Source organism: Ixodes scapularis, unplaced genomic scaffold (assembly GCF_016920785.2).
Source record: "Ixodes scapularis isolate PalLabHiFi unplaced genomic scaffold, ASM1692078v2 PGA_scaffold7__128_contigs__length_106722199, whole genome shotgun sequence".
Taxonomy (NCBI): domain Eukaryota; kingdom Metazoa; phylum Arthropoda; class Arachnida; order Ixodida; family Ixodidae; genus Ixodes; species Ixodes scapularis.
The window spans coordinates 20,352,349-20,370,368 of record NW_024609882.1 but is presented as its reverse complement, the minus strand read 5'-3'; the positions used below and the strand labels follow the sequence as shown (position 1 = coordinate 20,370,368).

The 18,020-nt window shown below is 50.2% G+C and overlaps 1 protein-coding gene across 4 annotated transcripts in view; it reads left to right on the top strand.

Annotated features, from left to right (window-relative positions):
• The window catches only part of LOC8038189, a 57,794-nt gene that overhangs the window by 13,633 nt on the left and 26,141 nt on the right, over positions 1 to 18,020 (top strand). For all 4 annotated transcript variants that reach the window (XM_040503070.2, XM_042286177.1, XM_040503071.2 and 1 more), the window contains exons 6-12: positions 48 to 303; positions 2,215 to 2,319; positions 2,709 to 9,377; positions 9,437 to 9,523; positions 15,401 to 15,601; positions 16,248 to 16,345; positions 16,984 to 17,290. In XM_040503070.2, coding sequence (XP_040359004.2) covers positions 48 to 303; positions 2,215 to 2,319; positions 2,709 to 9,377; positions 9,437 to 9,523; positions 15,401 to 15,601; positions 16,248 to 16,345; positions 16,984 to 17,290 — 7,723 coding nt within the window. The remainder of the gene's footprint in view (positions 1 to 47; positions 304 to 2,214; positions 2,320 to 2,708; positions 9,378 to 9,436; positions 9,524 to 15,400; positions 15,602 to 16,247; positions 16,346 to 16,983; positions 17,291 to 18,020) is intronic.

Below are 18,020 nucleotides of genomic sequence, written 5' to 3'. Positions count from 1 at the left end.
GAAAGCTTGAGTGCTCCGCCAATCCTCCCCCATTCTCCCCTTCACAGGCGCCGCGAAGAGGACGACCCCCTGCAGCTGCCGAAGGCGATGCTGAACCGAGACATCACGCTGAGCTCCGAGGAGCTGATGCTGGACGAGGTGCAGCTGCAGGAGGGGGCCGGGCCGGAGGGGAAGGAGGAGGCGGCTGAAGAGGTGCCTGGGCCGGAGGTGGACACGATCCGGCTGGAGTCCGTGATGCCTGCCATGCGGGACATTCCCAAGGCCGCACCTCGGAAGAAGAGGAGGATCTTCCGGGCGCACGAGGTGGGCTCCACAGGGGGGCGTTCGTGTTTTTGGCACAGTTTCGGCCTTAAAAACGCGTCCTCGGACAGTGTGTTTGGCATCCCGTTCCACCCCTGCATCGAAGGCGGTCCCCAAGTGGCAACGAACGACGTCGGAGAAATTGGGACGTCGGGTGTCGCGATCCCATCGGCCAGTCGTGGAAGTTCCGGCAAGATGCACGAGCGAATGCGAGTGTTGCCGTTGTCGCAGCTTTCCAACTCGTGACTGCCGAAGCTTCCACGGACCGTCGAGCCGGAGGGTGGCCTGTGGCGTAACGGGCGTCTGTTGCCGCTCCACCGCCAGGATCGCGGCAGGCGACGGAACAACACTTCCCGACGTCGTTAGGCGGAAATCAAGGGACCACCTTGTAGGTTGCGCCAACACGCCGGTCGAATACGCATTCCAGGCATTGTATCGTGGTGTACGTTTTTGCGAGCAGCCGCGCTTCGCAAGGTAGTCGAACCACTGTGGCTGGATGGGGCACCGGTCTGGCAGCCTTGGGCGCTCTTTAGCTTGCCAACTTGACTAGGGGGCACAAGCTACCTCCCGGTATAAAGGGTATAACCGTTAGCATCTATCCATCCACGAGGCTCCACTATCAAACTGTCTCGGGACACCGGCGGCGAGGTGACACTCGCACGTCTGTCCGACTACGTTCTTTCTTCAGCGTAGCAGTTGGGCAACGGCCCCGAGAGAAACATGGCACGCCGAAACTGGTTTCGGTGTTTATCCGCGTCAAGCTACCTTATCGGTTATCTGCGTTTTTGGTTGACGAGTGTAGCTCTTTACAAACGTGCGGTAATTGACAAGTGGGGCTGGGGAAGTGCCCGATGCGGTGTTTTAAGACGGAGCAAGAGTGAATCAGACGTTGTGTGTCTCGACAGCTTAAGGGGGGACCCTACCCAAAAAAGTGAATTTTTGAACCACTCGTCTGATTTAAGTGACAATTACAGGGCTTGTATCTGTTCATGTGGAGAACATTTGTGCCAAATATTTTTAACCTGGGTGGTGCACAAGAAAAATTGCAAATGTTCAAAGATGAAAGTTTTGAAATTACTTATAAATTTGTCGTTTTCATGTGTTATATTGCTTTAGAACAGTTCAGAGCAGATAGCTATGGAGCTGTATTTCTATATTAATATATAGATCTATATATATAGATATATATAGATATATATATAGAATATATAGATATATAGATCTATATATCATCTTTAATGATAAAAAAGCCACTAAACACAACTGCTATTTCTTTAGATTTCCATTATTTGTCCAAAATGCTAGTTCTTAAGCATGAAAAATGACAAAAATAAAAAAATTCAGGCTCATAGCCATCTTCCCCTTAAAATTTCGCTCCAGACGATCCGCAGCTCCAGACGGTCGGCGGTCGGCAGCTCCAGAAAAACTTAAAAACAAATCCAAGTTATGTAATAACAAAATGATAGTTTTCCTAAAGTGATATTTATGCCAAAAAGTGGAATGAAGAAAAATGCGTTCGAAGTGCTCCAACCTCTACCTTTTCTTTAGCATCGGTGGACCGAAAATAATTTATAAAAAAATAACTATGCAGTGTAAACTAACGAAACTTTCTGGGAATACTCTCCAGATGTTGGTGGATGTAAATATGTCACCAACATATAATATTGACTTTTCTGGGTAGTGTCCCCCCTTAAGGTTAATATGCCAGAGTATGGCGACGCTGGTTCGCGCTCTTCACGGCAACTTAGTCATTGCAGTACGACTGGTGTTCGGGGGCCTTTAACATGCACTTCATGATAGTTCTGTGCAACCGTACGCCGGTACAGTGCTCATTTGAGCAAGTATGGTGTTTATAAGCAGGTCACACATATTAGATTTAATCTGAAAACCGGCATTCCTGCATGGGCTCAACAGGATTCAGAGAAGGGTTTTCCTGGCCGTGGCGTTGCTGGGAACCGGCATCAGAGGTTGCCGTCGGAGCTTCATGGGACCAACAGCTTTCCCCATCGTTCTTATCAGGTGAGGCAGAGCTGAAGTCCACAAAAATTAAGTCGTTCATAGTATGCAATTCCCAGTTTTCATACTCCGAGGGGTGGTGTCTAGAGATTATATATCGTCATTTGAGGCAATAAAAAAAAAAAAATTGGGGTTTTGGTGGGTTAGGTTTTAGAAACGGAAAATGTTACCAAATGCCAGTATAAACGGAATAGAAGATACCATCATTCTTAGTCTCGCCTTTACAGGCTGTTTTGGGGCAAACGGTTATACCGAATGCTTTGGCGTCTTTCATGTGAATGCGGAATTGTTGGGAAACTTTTGGAACGCCTCGTCCTTCCGTACCGTAAGGGTGAAGCGTGACGTCGCGCTATCTTGGCCACTTACAGTGCCCTTTTGTGCCTCCCACGCAGGTGATCGTGAAGAGCCCGAACACGGACGGGGCCAACGCCCTCCTGCGCGACCCACAAGTTCTTCAAACTTTGACCAACATAGCAACCGGCACAAGCCACTCTCCTCCCATGGACCCACCCTCCGTGGTCGCCGTTCACAGCACAGCCGCAGAGGACGGTCACTACATCCAGACGGAGCAGGCACTGGGACCCCGAACCCTGAGGCCCGCCGAAGTGGACCGCTTCTTCGGCGGCCGTGTGGACTGTTCGTGCCAGACGGACGACTTACCGGAGCCTCCGCCGCCACAGCCAGCACCACAGGTGCCTTCCATGCCCTTTCCACCGGCCATCTTGAAGCGACAAAGGGGTTTACCACAGCGGCCACCGACGGTGGCAGCCGCGAGCTGCGCTCCGAGGCCTCTTGCCGTCAGCATCGTCTGCTCCAGCCACAACTCGTCATCTTCGGACGAAGACGAGATGTCGTCCAGGGAACCGCTGCGCAAGGTCACGAGGCTCGGTTCCGACGTGGGCTCCCAGAGGTCGGCGACGGAGCAAGCTACTCCGTCTTCTGGGACCGTTGCTTCAGTGGGGGAACGGAGCGTGCAACTTTCCAATCTTCGAAACGTCCCGGCGGTTACGGATGGGTCTCGGGCTCAGGTGGCAGCGTCGCGAGAGACTGTACCTCTAGAGCAATCGTCACCGCAAAAACAGACCGTGCGTCAGCAGCCCCTAGAGTTGCAGCAACCCGTCGAGTCTAGGCAACCGGCTGAACAACCTCTTGAGTCCCACGAAACGTCTGAGCAAGCGACTCGGCTCGAGGAACGTGTCGAGTCGCAGACGCTTCTAGATCAGCGGGAACTGCCTGAGCCCCAGGACCATGGGATGGCTGAGAGGACTCTTGTATGTGAAGAACCAGTTGGGCCACAGCAAGATGCAGTAACTCAGCATTTACCTGTACTCCAGGAAACGGTGGTTTCCCAAGAACCATCATTGTCTCGAGAACACCCTGGATCCATGCAACCACCGGTGCTCCAGCAGCCATCGTTGTCCCAAGATCCTTCTGAAATAATTGAACCGTGCATGTACCAAGAACCACTTGCGTCTCAGGACTGTTCTGCACTTACCAAAGTCCAAGAACCATCCGCATCCCAGGAGCCCCCTGCATTCGTTGAATTGTCTCAATCCCAAGAGCCCCTTGTGTTGCAGGAGCAGTCTGTACTCATGGAAACTTCTGAAGTCCAAGAGCCTTCTGTGGTTGTGGAAAGATCCGCATCTCGAGAGCCGCCAGTGTCTCAAGAGCCTTCTGAGCTCGTTGAACCATCCATGTCCCAGACAACGTTTATTTCCCAAGAACCTCCTGTATTCACAGAAACATCTGAATCCCAGGAGCCACCTGCATTCCAGGAGCGTTCTGCACTCACCGAAACATCGGAAGGCCAAGATCAACTTGTGTTTCAGGAGCCTTCTGCATTAGTGGAAACGTCTGCAACCCAAGAATCACCTGTGTTGCAGGAGCCTTCTGCATTTGTGGAAACATCTGCAACTCAAAAACCACCTATGTTAGAGGAGCCTTCTGCGTTTGTGGAAACATCTGCATCTCAAGAACCACCTATGTTACAAGAGCCTTCTGCATTTGTGGAAACATCTGCAACTCAAGAACCACCTATGTTACAGGAGCCTTCTGCGTTTGTGGAAACATCTGCATCTCAAGAACCGCCCATGTTACAGGAGCCTTCTGCGTTTGTGGAAACATCTGCATCTCAAGAACCACCTATGTTACAGGAGCCTTCTGCATTTGTGGAAACATCTGCAACTCAAGAACAGCCTGTGTTCCAGGAGCCTTGTGCATTTGTGGAAACATCTGCAACTCAAGATCCGCCTGTGTCCCAAGAACCGTCTCAACTTGCCGAACTGTGCATAACCGAAGGGCCGTTTGTATTCCTGGAGTATTCAGTAGTTGCAGAGACATCTGAAGCCCAAGAACCAGCCTTGTCCCAAGAGCCTTCTGCATTTATTGAAACATCTTCATCTAAAGAACTATTCGTGTCCCAAGAACCTTCTGTATTGATCGAGACACCTTCATCTGAAGAACCACCCATGTCCCAAGATCCTTCTGAACTTGGCGAGCTGTCTATATCCCAGGAACCAGCTCAGCCCGAAGAGCTTCCCGTATCCATGGAGCCACGTGAAACCCAGGAACCACCTGTGTCCCAGGAACCCTCTGTGTTTTTGGAAATATCTGCATCCCGAGAACCTCCTCTATCCCAAGAGAAACCTGTATCTCAAGAAGACTCTGTATGCCTGGAATTACCCATTACCCAAGAACCTTTGTTCCGAGAGTCACAGATTCTTAAAGAATCGCTCATGTCCCAAGAAACACCGTCTCACAAGGAATCGCTTTTACCGCAAAAATCACTGGCACTCCAGGAGTCACCAGTGCCCCAAGAACCATTGATGTCCCAAAAATCACAGATACCCCAGGAATCACTGGTGCTCCAAGAACCCTTGATGTCTCAAGTATCAAATGTTCCCCTAGAATCAGCTGTGCCTAAGGAATCATTGAAAACCAGAGAACCATTGGTGTTTCAAGAATCAGAGATGCCCCAGGAATCACTAGTGTCCCAAGAATCGGAGATTTCTCAGGAATCACGGGTGCCCCAGGAACCATTGATTTCTCAGGAGTCAGAGATTCACCCGGAATCACTGGTGCATCAGGAATCACAGGTGCAACAGGAATCACTGGTGCTCCAAGAACCATTGGTGTCCCAAGAATCAGAGATGCCCCAGGAATTGCTGGTGCCCCAAGAACCATTGATGTCTCAAGAGTCAGAGATGCCCCAGGAATCACTTGTGCTCCAAGGGCCATTGGTGTTCCAGGAATCGCTGGTGCCCAAAAAACCATTGATGTCTCAGGAGTCAGGGATGTCCCAGGAATCACTGGTGCATCAGGAATCACTTGTGCTCCAACAACCTTTGGTGTCCCAAGAATCGGAGATTCCCCAGGAATCACTGGTGCCCCAAGTAGCATTGATGTCTCAAGACTCCGAGATGTCCCAGGAATTAGTGATGCCCCAAGAACCACCTATGTCCCAAGAACCATCTGTTTGCCTAGAGGAAACTGTGTCTAAAGAGTCCTCTGTATCTCTGAAACTGCCTGTTACTCAAAAGCCTCTTACATCTGAGGAGCCACCTGCACCTGAAGGGCGTGCTGCATTCCCAGAGCCATCATCATTCCAAGGACTGATGTCCCAAGAACTGTCTGTGCTCCAAGGCTCACGAGAACCATCCTTCTTGCCGGAATCGTCTGTGATTCAGGAACCACCTGGACCACAGCAGCCATCTGTGTTCCCAGAACAAGTTGACTCTCAACAAGAAATTGAATCACTCAAACCTCGTGAACCGAAAGAAGTGTTTGTGCCTCCGTTTTCAGGTCCCAGTGCATCCGAAGTAACGTCTAGTTCAGTGGTGGAAACTCTGGAGAACATTTCTACTGCTACAAACACGCCAAGTGATGTGGTGCCCAACTCATCACTTCCTGCTGTACGGCGTGACGCCGGGAGTAGCCAGTATGACTTATCTGACATCATCAAGGTCGAACCCGTCAAAGTCATACCACCCGAAACCGTAGAAGAATCTCTGCCACAACCCGCACCTCAGGGTGATCTCCAGGAACACCAGACTGACTGTGGTGCGACTGTTTTAACAGGGTCTCCCTGCAGCGTGACTTCTTTGCACGGCAGTGCACAATTGATGGAGACAGAGTGCATACCTCATGGTACAAATGTGAACGTTCCTATTGAAGGCAGCGTGTGTTACGTCACAACCAACGAAGGACTCTCCGCTCATGCTGATAATTCCGCAATGGCGACCGACTCGGGTGAGGCAACAGAGTGTGTCGTCATTTACGAGACAACGACAGATAGTTTACCCTCTCTAGTTGAAGGCGCTGTAGTTTCCGAGGAGGCAACTGCCTCGGAAGCTCTTCCTGAAAACACCGCATTAAGGGAAAGCCCTCCACACCCGAGCAATCCCGACGACATGGTTAAAAGTTCAATCGAAGTGCCGAAAGTTGCTGGCCCGCACTCAGAAGCGGTACAAAGCGACGAGTCTTTTCCGCTGAGCGATGACAATTTGCCAGAGTCGTCCGAACTGGTCATCTGCTTGCCGGAGGAAGTGAACAGCGAGCCCGATTTGTGTGACGTCGACGAGACGGTTGCGGAGTCTTCGAGGAGGAATGACGAAATTGCGAGCGACGTTGGGCAAAGGAGCACGAGTCCCCACGACGTCGAACATTCGTCAACCATCTGTAAAGTGCATGATTCTCCCTACGAGCGACAAGACATTGTTGAATCGTCGCATGAAGGGGTTCAGATGGAGACAGAAGATAGCCTTGTGGAGACAGTTGGCGGCAGCGAAGCCGGGCCGGACGAAAACAATGGCACTTTACGGACCTGCTATATATATGGCGATGACGCCGATTCCCAGTCGAGCTGCGAGGCCCTGCAGATTGTGGAGTCGCTCGGCGAAGAAGAGGTGGCCCGGGTTCCGAGCGAAGCCCCGCCCAACGGGGGCCCAGACCGCATTTCGGAAGCATGTTCCGGCAACGCGAATGACATGGAGGGTGGCAAAAAGGACACCGGTCATTTTTTAGTGCTTAGAGGAGGCCGTCGTGTGGCGGCCTCCATCATCCCGCAAATTCCAGCGAGCGCCGGGTTCGACCGCGACTTCTGTGAGCTTGTCCCGCGGTGCGATGTGCCGCGGATTGCGTCTTCGAAGCTGGAAGTGAGGCTGGAGACCGGCGTGGAAGTGAGGCTCGAGCCTAGCATGGGTCTCGACTTGAACGCCAGCCTGGCGTTGAAGCTGGCACTCAAGCTGAAGCCGAAACTGGAAGTCGAGTTGGAGCCCGAGTCGGCGCTCGAGCCGACGTTAGACGGCTGGCTGAACCGCAGGTTAGCGTCCATCTTGGAAGTCGGCTTGAGATCAAAGTTGGGGCACGAGGTGTCACCCGACTTAGCGGTGGACGACGGTATCGGCGAAGACGGAGGCTCCGCCGAGGCCAGAAGGTCCGACTTCGGTCATGTGAGGGGTCCGCAGAGGAGACAACAGCAGCCACCGCCGGAACCTAGTCCTCGGCCCCGGGAGTGTCCGGGAGATCCGTCGGATCAGGACACGCCCAAGGGCCAGACTCCCGAGATCGAGGGCGTACCAGACAAAGTAGAAGGTCAACAGAGCCCTGGCGTCGAGGAAGGAAAACGGAACATACCCGATGCGGTGGGTTGCGAGTGCACGGAGCCTCCGTCGGAGCCTAGTCAGACGAAAAGGTCCCTCTCAAGTGGTCAGAGTATGATGAAAAGTAAGCATAGTGCCGGATCGGCGTGCGGAGACGGTCCAAATACAGATCAGAAGAAGGACCTCAAAGATGCCGAGCGAGGAGAGGAAACAGCAGACGAGCAGCTTGCTTCGAGTTCGGAGGAGTGCCCCGTTTTCAAGCGGGAGCAGCGAAAGAAACGTAATCCACCGAAGCGAGATCCAATGGAGGGGTACGCTAGTCCCGAGGAGGGAAATTCGGGAAGATTGCCGAAAAGCTTGTCGGTGGAGCGCGGAAGGCGCCAGAAAGCGACTCCGAGTCGCCTTCGTCAGAGCTCTACTTCCGACGGAGACGATCCGAATTCTTCGAAGGTAGTTGTCGGGAAAAGCGCTGCAAAGGCGGGCCCTAGCAAAATGGAGGGAGCCGAAAAGAGCTCGGTCGAAAAGGACGACCTAGAAGAAATAACCCCGGGAAAGGATTCCTTTGAGAAAGTACCGGCAAACAAAAACTCTGGGTGGAAGACTGCACCAAAGAGGATGTTTCCCGACGAAGACCCTTCGAAAAGGCTCTCTACTGGAATGGGCGTCGGCAAACAGGACTCCCCGAAAAGGTTGGCCGAGACGGTTGCCACGAGGAGAGGGCGCAGAAAAAAAGATAGCGCGAGTGACAAATCTGCGTACGAAGGCACAACCGACGACGACTCTGGTCACAAGGACGAGGATGTCGGGGCAAAGGACACGGTCGGCAGGGGCAGTTTTAGAGAAAGGTCGGATTGTGCTCGCGAAGGTCCCTCCGACAATGTGTCAGAAACGACGGGTCACAAGGACGTTGACACAAAGATTCCCCGGAAGAGAGGCCGTCCCAGGAAAAGTGTGGCCGATGAGGACGTCGACAAAAAGATTATCCGGAAGGGAGGTCGTCCCAGGAAAAACGTGACTGACAAGGACGTCGACGAGAAGAGTCCCCGGAAGAGAGGTCGTCCCAGGAAAAACACGGCTGACGAGGATGTCGACAAGAAGATTCTTCGGAAGAGAAGTAGTCCCAGGGAAAACATGGCCAACGAGGACGTCGACAAGAAGATTCCCCGAAAGAGAGGTCGTCCCAGGAAAAACACGGCTGACGAGGACGTCGACGAGAATATTCTTCGGAAGAGAGGTAGTCCCAGGGAAAACATGGCGAACGAGGACGTCGACAAGAAGATTCCCCGGAAGAGAGGTCGTCCCAGGAAAATCACAGCCGATGAGGTGAAGACGGTGCCGGCCGACAAGGCTTCTGTCCCGAACATCCAGGAGAACGTTATGGAGGGAAATTCTAAGGTCGTTCGGAGGCAGTTTCAGTGTCGCAAGCCCCTATACCAGCTGAACCTCGACTTCCCCGACGAGGTAAGGCATCGTCGGGCGAAAAGGCTCAACCTGTAATGAGTGAGAACCGTCTTCCGCAGGTGCCCCTGGTGTGCTCCGCATGCAAGGAGTCCTTTGCGGAAAAAGACGTCGTGGCAAGGCACATTCTGCACGACCATTACTACTTGGTGAGCTCTGTTTGTTTTCTTTCCTGCACGTTACGGAAACCAGCGTCGTAGATCGTGGACGGGGCAACTTCTCGCATTCCAGGGTGCTTTTTCTCGAAAGTGTGCTGTGGCGGGTGCGTACAAAAATGGGTATACCGCTTTTGACAGGAGATCCAACTGCCGCAACCCTAACGGCTGAGTCGAGAGTTTAACTTCTGGGAACAACAACAATCTGAATTGCTTGTTTTATTTGTTTCGCTCGTAGTAGTACTTTGTTTGGCCTGTTATCTTCGCATTATATTGTTTTGTTGAGATGGCGGAAAAAGTATGTTGCACATAATCTGCGTTGGCCATAATCAATGGCGGAAAAAGTATGTTGCACATAATCTGCGTTGCCCGTAATCAATGGCAGAAACGGTATGTTGCACACGTGGCAGATTGATTTGAAATCCCAATAATGTGCCTCAGATTGTAGCCTCCCACTTTTTTTTTGTTTTGCTTTGTTTTTTCTGAGAGCTAGGCAGACATCGCTTGAATTAGATGGGATCGGCAATGGTTTGGTGTTTTTAACTCTTTGCGGAGAGCAAGTCGTCTGCTTTTTGCACAGGGTTACAGTGATGTCAGAATGTCGCCGAGCTTTGATTGGCTTTGATTGGAAGGATAGTGGGTAGACGTCAATGCTAGATGCCTTGAGGTCTACCCACTATTTTTTTCTATTAACCAACAAGAGCTCGGCGTTCGTACATCATCGCCAACCCCTGTGCAAGAGGCAGACAAACTTGCGCTCCGCATAGATATTTAGCCAGAAGAAGGGACGGGAAATATCTCAGGGGCAGGGCGTTCCTACGGAAGTTTGCGGTTGTCATATTTTTTATAAACAACAAGAATTGGCTTTTTGTACAGTTCATACACTGCACTGATTGACTTTTGGTATACTTCCAATCATTTGCTCTGACTGGCTGTTGGCACACCCTATGATGTCTGTGCATTTTTCATAAACTGCAGCAAGCGGCATTTGCTATGCTTCCATGAACTGCCGAGACATTTACCCTATGGCGTTTGTGTGGTTTTTATAAACTGAAGTGATGAGCTGTTAATGTGCTTGTCACAGACTGCTGCAACCAGCTGGCGGCATTCTTTATGGTGTTTGCATATTTTTATATAAACTGCCACAATTGGCTGTCTGTATTTTTTATTTTTATTTTTTTTTAATGAACTGCAGTCATTGGTTATTGGCATACTTTTTGTGAACTGCTGAGACTGTCTGTTAGGTGTCCGTCGTCGATGTTGCCAAATAGTTTGAAAACAATTGTCGCCGCCCGCGGGATTTGAACCTGGGTCTGCTATGCGCGAAGCAGAGGCATTGCCACAGTGCTATGCCACAGCAATAGCAATCTTCTTTGTACTTGGGGTTTTTGTAGTATCTGACGCCCACTGCACGGACACTCTGGAAAAAGAAATAGCCAATAGCAAAAAGTCGTTGCTCCGGAACAAAAAGATATGACAAATTGTTGGGCAATCGTGCTGAACACGTGAAAAGTTCTAACGTCGCATGACATCGGGTCACGTGACGTCAATTTGCCCCCTAAGTTTAGCAGAAAAACTGAATTGACTTGCCGGTCCCAGACATTAATTTTCCCGCTAAATTTAGAGGAGAAACTAAACTGTCGCGTAGATTCTGACGTCAGTTTCCCCGCTAAAGTTAGCGGGGAAACTGAATCGGTGTGTAACTCACGGGGCGCTAATTCCGCCGCTAAATTTAGCAAGGAAATTGACGTCCCTTAACCTGGTGTTGCGTGACATTGAACTTCCCCGCTAAATTTGGCGGAGAAACTGAATTGGTGCGTAGGTCCCTGACATCCCATAATGGAACACTGTGCTCGTTGCATTATGAGACGTCACAGACCTACACACTAATTCAACTTTACCGCTAAATTTAGCAAAGGAACTGAACTAATGTGTAGGTCTGTGACATCCCATAATGCAACACTGTGAACGTTGCACTATAGGTAGGGTTCTGCGTTTTCGGTGTTTATTTTTTCAAAATTCGGCGTACTTTTTTCGGTGTTTATTTTAAAACTAAATTTTCGGTTTTTTTTGGTGTATACTTATTCCCCAAAAAGTTTACCAGTCTTTTTCGGTGAAATGAAAGGAACACCATCAGACACCGAATCAGATGATCCTTGTAGCTGTGATATTTGCGATCACTCAAAAAATAACGGCACATATACATATGTGGTCTTCGCTACAACCTCCATCAGGACACACCTCAGAATCGTAGAATTCGCGGACGTAATCTTCAGCGCGCTTCTTTTCCTTCCCATTCTGACGACATGACCGTCTGGGGTGATGACCGTACAACAACCAACGGAATGGCAAAAAATTTTTTTTATTGTATTTATGTTTTTAATTACAGTGAACTTTGAGAGAGGGTGTTAAGAAAGGCATTAAAGGCTTTCCTCGATGTCCTCTGAACTGCATGAAGCTAAAAACCTTACAATAGCCCACATCCGAACTTTTTTTAGGACAAACTTGACACACAAAGCCTGACCACAGAAAGGACACAGATGTCCCGCGAACGCCAATTCAAGACCTCTTGTGTTGCATGTTGAACCTTGGAAGAGGGCAATCGCGAAGACGTCACACAGTGTCAAACCTCACACAGTGTCGAGCCCCCTCTCTCTATACCCCTCCCCCACCCACCTCGACGCGGCCGTAAAAACTGACCTTTTTCGGTTAAAACCGAATTTTAGAAAACGAATTAGACGTACTGTTGTCGGTTTTTATCGATTTAAACCAAAAATGCTGAACCTACAAACTGACCTTTTTCGGTTAAAACCGAATTTCCGAAAACGGATTCGGCGTACTTTTATCGGTTTTTATCGGTTTAAACCGAAAACTCCGAACCCTAACTATAGGACGTCATGGGCCACACCTCACGACACACGGCTTTACGAAATCCGGAGCAACTAGCCGAAGAATGTTCCATGTTAAAAGGAACAAAAGCATTTTGAACAAAATGGTCACATGTCCAAAGAATCCGTCGCGACGCGTCGCAGCTATCGCTGTGACTGCATGTTTGATTAAGACAGAAATGCTCAGTATTTGATGTATTGCAGGGATTGGTTACATGTGTATTTTTATAAACTGCTGCAACTGGCTTTTAGCATACTGTACAGTGTTTGTGTGTTTTTTTTTAAATACAAATCATGAGCCATTCCGCTCTGTCAAGGTGAATGACCAGTGAAGCTGTTTAGCACACGACACAGACCCGCCCAGAGGAGCTGGAGGAAACTAGACACGCACGACAGGACTGCCACCTGGTGGAAAGTAGACACGCATGACAGGACTGCCACCCCGGGAGAGCGGAAAGAAAGGAAACTAGGCATGCAAGCGCTTGGGACGACGACAAAGAGGGGGCGGTGCGAGCATAGACATGGCCGACGCTGGTCGCACAGCGGCAAATCTTCGAGGAACCTTTATTATCTGTCTGAGAGTCTGCTGATCTTGAAAATGGTGCCTATTCATAACTAATCTGCTGAATAGCAGTGCTGTGATTGCTGCACCAATTGCGCCAAACTGCGCCAAGGGGCTAACCCTGCTTTATCCTGCTGCATTCTGCCAAAATATGGGTAATCTGCGCCAAGCCTGCGCCAAAGGACCAATTTCGGTTGCCTTTCCAAACCGAAACAAAACTAAGAACGTAATTGAGCATGCGTCTGTTATGTGGCGCAAGCGGCCGACCAACAGAAAGTACCCTGCATCAATTGTCCTTCCGGTCCAGCATGGTTTTCCCGCCATCTGGCGTTTCAAGCTCTCGTCATCTCGTGAATCTCGTCTCGCTTTTTTTTTTTTTTTTAATGATAGACGCGGGTGTGTGCGGAGGCTCCGACGCTATAGCGTTTTTGATACTAGCCTTGCCGTTATGCTGTGATACGAAACCTCGTTTTTGCGCGGCGAGAATATTTTTTGTGAACTGAAGCACTCGCTCCTGAAAGCAACAGCCGTGAGAAAACTATATTTGGTCCCTGCCTTCTAGTCACCGTGGTCGCGCGACGTCGGGTGTTGCCGTCCAAACGTCGCTGCAGATATGGCGCTTTCTATAAAATGAAACTAAGTAGCGCTGCATGTTCATCAACATTCCTGTTCTTGTTTAAATCATACTTTACTACAAAAATCCTTATTCAACTCAAAAACTCCTGTGTTAAAGTATTAATTACCTAGGTTTCTCTCAGTGGGTTTTCTTTCGAAAGGGACCCCAGTACGTGAAAAATCTGCCGCGATAAGAAAGTTGGTGAAGAAAAGGAACATAAAGCAAAGAAGGCATAGTCTGCGCTGAACCCGCGCAGCGCGCTTGTTTGTCTCAAGTTCCGTCGTTGCACAAAGCCAGAGCGATCTAAGAACTTTTTGACCCTGGCTTGCGATGTCTTGCATCGATGCGCTCTAATTCTTTTTGCTCTTTTTATGTGTTTAGCTTGTACCTTGCTTGCCTGTCCGACAATAACGCGCCGCTAGACTTATTTCGTCGTATGCTCGACAGTTACATTTTGCACACAAGTTTGGGAATCAGTTGGCGACGGAGCGGAGTGACATGGTTTCGGTTTTGATCGAACAGCCGATGTCTCCACTCGCGCGGCGAAGCACGCGCAACTGCAAGCCTGCTGAAGTTGACCTCGCGTGTTTGTGAACTTGACTGCACGGCAGAGGCACCGGCCGGGACGCTTGCAATCCGTTGCTTTACGTTTGCTTAGTTTTGACGAAAATCTGACACGTCGGAGACCAGTAAAACAGTGGCAAGCAGTTTTTCGGAATTGCTGGGGAACGCCTACAGCACAGTACACTTGTGGGATGTCTCAGCAGTAAAAACACAAGCAGCGAGTTCCGTCACAACACGTCACGTTAGAACACTACACATGTCGCCAACACAAAGTGCCCTTTATTTTTACAGCACATAAAACAATTACCGTATTTACTCGCATATTGGTCGATACGTCGTATAGGTCGACCCCCTAACTTCGGGACCCCCGAAAAAAAAAAAAAAGTTGAAAAATATAATACCGGGATTCGCGTATTGGTCGACCCCCCAGTTTTGATGAGGCGATTTTTGAAAAACAGGTCGACCTATACGCGAGTAAATACGGTATTTTTATTTTTCTAAGAATATCTGCTCCAAAAGCCACTTTTGCTGCTCCGAAACACTGTCTTGGCTGCTCCAAAAGCCACTTTTACTGCTCCAAAACACTGTTTTGGCTGCTCCGAAAGGTGCTCCAAAATGGCTTAGGCCAATCACATCACTGGAATAGACCTATTGCTAGATTACCCAAGCATCAAGGAGAATGCAGGTAACACGCCGCACGTACTGGCGTCTGCAGCAGTAACTGTTCTAAAGCAAAAGCCTAAACCAATTGGCATCTTGCACGCGCTTTCGTCAACGCTTAATTTTGATTAGTTACCTCAAATCTTTTATACGGGGGATGCGTGCAGCAGTGCGAGCATACAGCTTTTAGTCACGCACACGAAAAAATCCACGGAACCCTAGCCATAAACAGCTTCGCTGTAAAACTGCAGTTTTTGGCTGTTTGTGTATTTTTCATGAACTGCAGCAATGGACTGTGTGTTTTTCACGAAATGCAGCGGTTGGCTATGTATTTTATATTGCAGTGATTGGGTGTTAGCGTACATCCATAAAGCGCAGGGATTGGCTATAAATTGCAGTGATTGGCTGTTTGCATATTTTTTCATGGTGTGCATGTATTTTCATATACTGCAGTAATTGGCTCTCAGCCTTTTTGGGGTAAACTGGAGCGATTGGCTGTTAGTGTATTTTTTCCATAAACTGCGGCGATTAGCCCTTTGTGCACGCGGCGTAAAGTGCCGCGACTGGCCGTCTGGACGCAGGCCCGGGTGAACGACGAGAGGCCCCTGAGTGCCAAGGAGTTGCGGTCTGCCCTGCGGTTAGCGTGCATCGCCCTCGGCCATCTGGAGTGCCGTGCGGAGGGCTGCGGCGCCAGCTTTAACACGCCGCACTCGTACCTGCACCACATGACTCGCAAGCATCGGGAAATGCTGCCCCCGTACGATGAAGCGGAGACGCCAGAGGTAACGGGACCATTCCGCGACGGCGCCCGGAGCGCGTTTAGCATCCCGTCCCGCTCGTACGTCAAAGGTCCCGAACCGGCAACAAACAATGCCATGGAAGCCGGCAGGTCAGGTTGCCGTAGGTCGTGGTTTCGGCGATCGGGGCTAGAAATTCCAGCAAAAGTATGAACAAACGCGAGCATCGCCGTTGAGTCCTGCTTGGCCGTTTGAGAAGAATGCAGGCGTTGACCGCGTTCTTCTCTGCTGCCATGGCACCTCCAAGACAGCGTGGCAGTTCTATGGCGTTGTCAGGTGGAAATCGAGGGACCACTTTTTGAAACCGTTGTGGGCAATTTGGGTTTGTAGCACGAAATGAATGTGCGGTGCGGAAGGGTGATACGGTGGATGAATTAGGTAGAAAGAACAAAATTCCAAATGTCCCCGGAGGGAATCGGAACTAGCAGACGTGCTTCTCAGCTGTGAGAGGCACGTTGAGTGGCAAAATCTAGACGTTGACTTTGAACTTGTGTTATGCTTACATTTGGCTTGCAGTTTCTGTCTTTATTGCTTTGCACCTCTGCTGCATTACAGTTGCTGTGGTATATCGTCTGTAATCGAAGATTGTGGCATCTGGTTGTGACGGAACGCTCTTCGACTTGGTTTTCAGACTGACAGCCTGGCGCTCTCAGCGGAGTGTCACGGAGAACATCCCCAAGGGGATCACAACCAGCCTGGATCGTCGCGGAAACGCGGGGCTGCCTTGAGGTGAGCTGCATTTCTGCAAAGCATCAGTTCATTCGCTGTTCACCGAGAATGTGGGGCATGCAACAGGAAGCTAAGGCGTTTGCACCAGTCGCTGCGCGTCGCTTCCAAGCGTCATTTGGCTGACATCTTAAAGGAGTCTATCTCAAAACTTTGAATGCAAGATGTGTTTTAAGCCTGGGTTTTGAGCCTGGAGCTCCGCTAAATGTGACGATGACGTGATAACACGACGACTTGTCTTTTACAAGAGAATGTGTCCTCCGCGAGAATCAAACCACTAACCTCTCACTCGGTAAGCTGATACTCTATTATTCCTAGCATTGGAAAGCGGCTTTCGCTAGCACAGTTATAGTTGGTATATCTGTACTTGCATTGCCACAAGAATGTATCAACCCACTGGTAGGAGGAGCTCAAAATACGCCATACATCCTCCATTTTTCGACTTTAGTGGTAGAGTTGAGGTATTGCACGGCAGATTGCAGACAGTTTTGTAGTGACAGCTACGGCAGAAGTTAACCTAGCAGACGACGGTTTGCAGATGGTTTTGTGGTGACAGTTAGGGCAAAAGTTAAGCTAGCAGACGGCAGTGTTATGGAGACAGCTAGGGCAGAAGTTAAACTAGCGGCCGGCAATTTGTATAGGGCCATGGCATCCTTCCGTGCCCTGGGAGAGACCGTTTCACCTGAGGACACTGAGGCAGTGGAAGACACCGAGAAGGCCGAGGATAGCGCCTCAGACAAGAGTCTGTCAGACGCTGACTTCAGCTGTCCGGAGTGGATTTGGGAAGTGGAAAGGCGTTCTGGCAGCGTGCGGGCTCGGTGCCAGGAAACCCCCCTGCAGCGGCTAACGTCTGCTTGGAAAGGCTGGTACGTGGAGACCACCAAGGAGATGTTCAACGAGTGGGTTGAGCACCTGGACCAGCACAAGACCATCGGGTGTCCTACAGAGGTAAACCTTTCCAACCACAGTTTCAGTTGGTTATTTGGAGCTCTTCAGCTCTGTTTTGGACTCTGGTCCGGCTGGGTTGGGCAGGTTCTGGTTGGGTGGGTTGTCGTTAGGCCGGTCTTGGTTTAGGCCAGTTCTGGTGGGGCGGGCTCGAGTCAGGCTGGTGATGGGTTCTGGTTCTGTTCTGGTTACCGTTTCAGTTAGGCGGGTTCTGGTCGGGTGGTTTCAGGTTGGGCCGGTTTTGGGTTAGGTTCTGGTTGTGCAGGTTCTTTAGGGTGGTTTCAGGTTGGGCTGGTTTTGGGTTAGGCTATTCTGGTTGGGCGGGTTCTGGTCGGATGGTTTCAGGTTTGGCTGGTTTTGGGTTGGGGCAGTTCTGGCTAGGTCATTCTAATTGGTTGGGATCTGGTCTGGTGGTTTCAAGTTGGGCCAGTTTTGGGTTGGGGCGGTTCTGGTTAGGCCGTTCCGGTCGGGCGGGTTCTGGTTTGGTGGTTTCAGGTTAGGTCCGTTCTGATTTGGTCGTTCTGGTTGGGCAGGTCCAGGTTGTGCTGGTTTGGGTTGGTCCCGAGTTCGACAATCTTGTTTTTTTAATTGCTGCAGTCTTTCTGGTGGAGAGTAGGCACACCCAAGTGCTGGTCGGGCAGGTTCAGGTTGTGCTGATTTTGGTTGGGCCCGAATTCGACAATCTTGTTTTTTTAATTGCTGCAGTCTTTCTGCAGTCACATCCAAGTGTAAA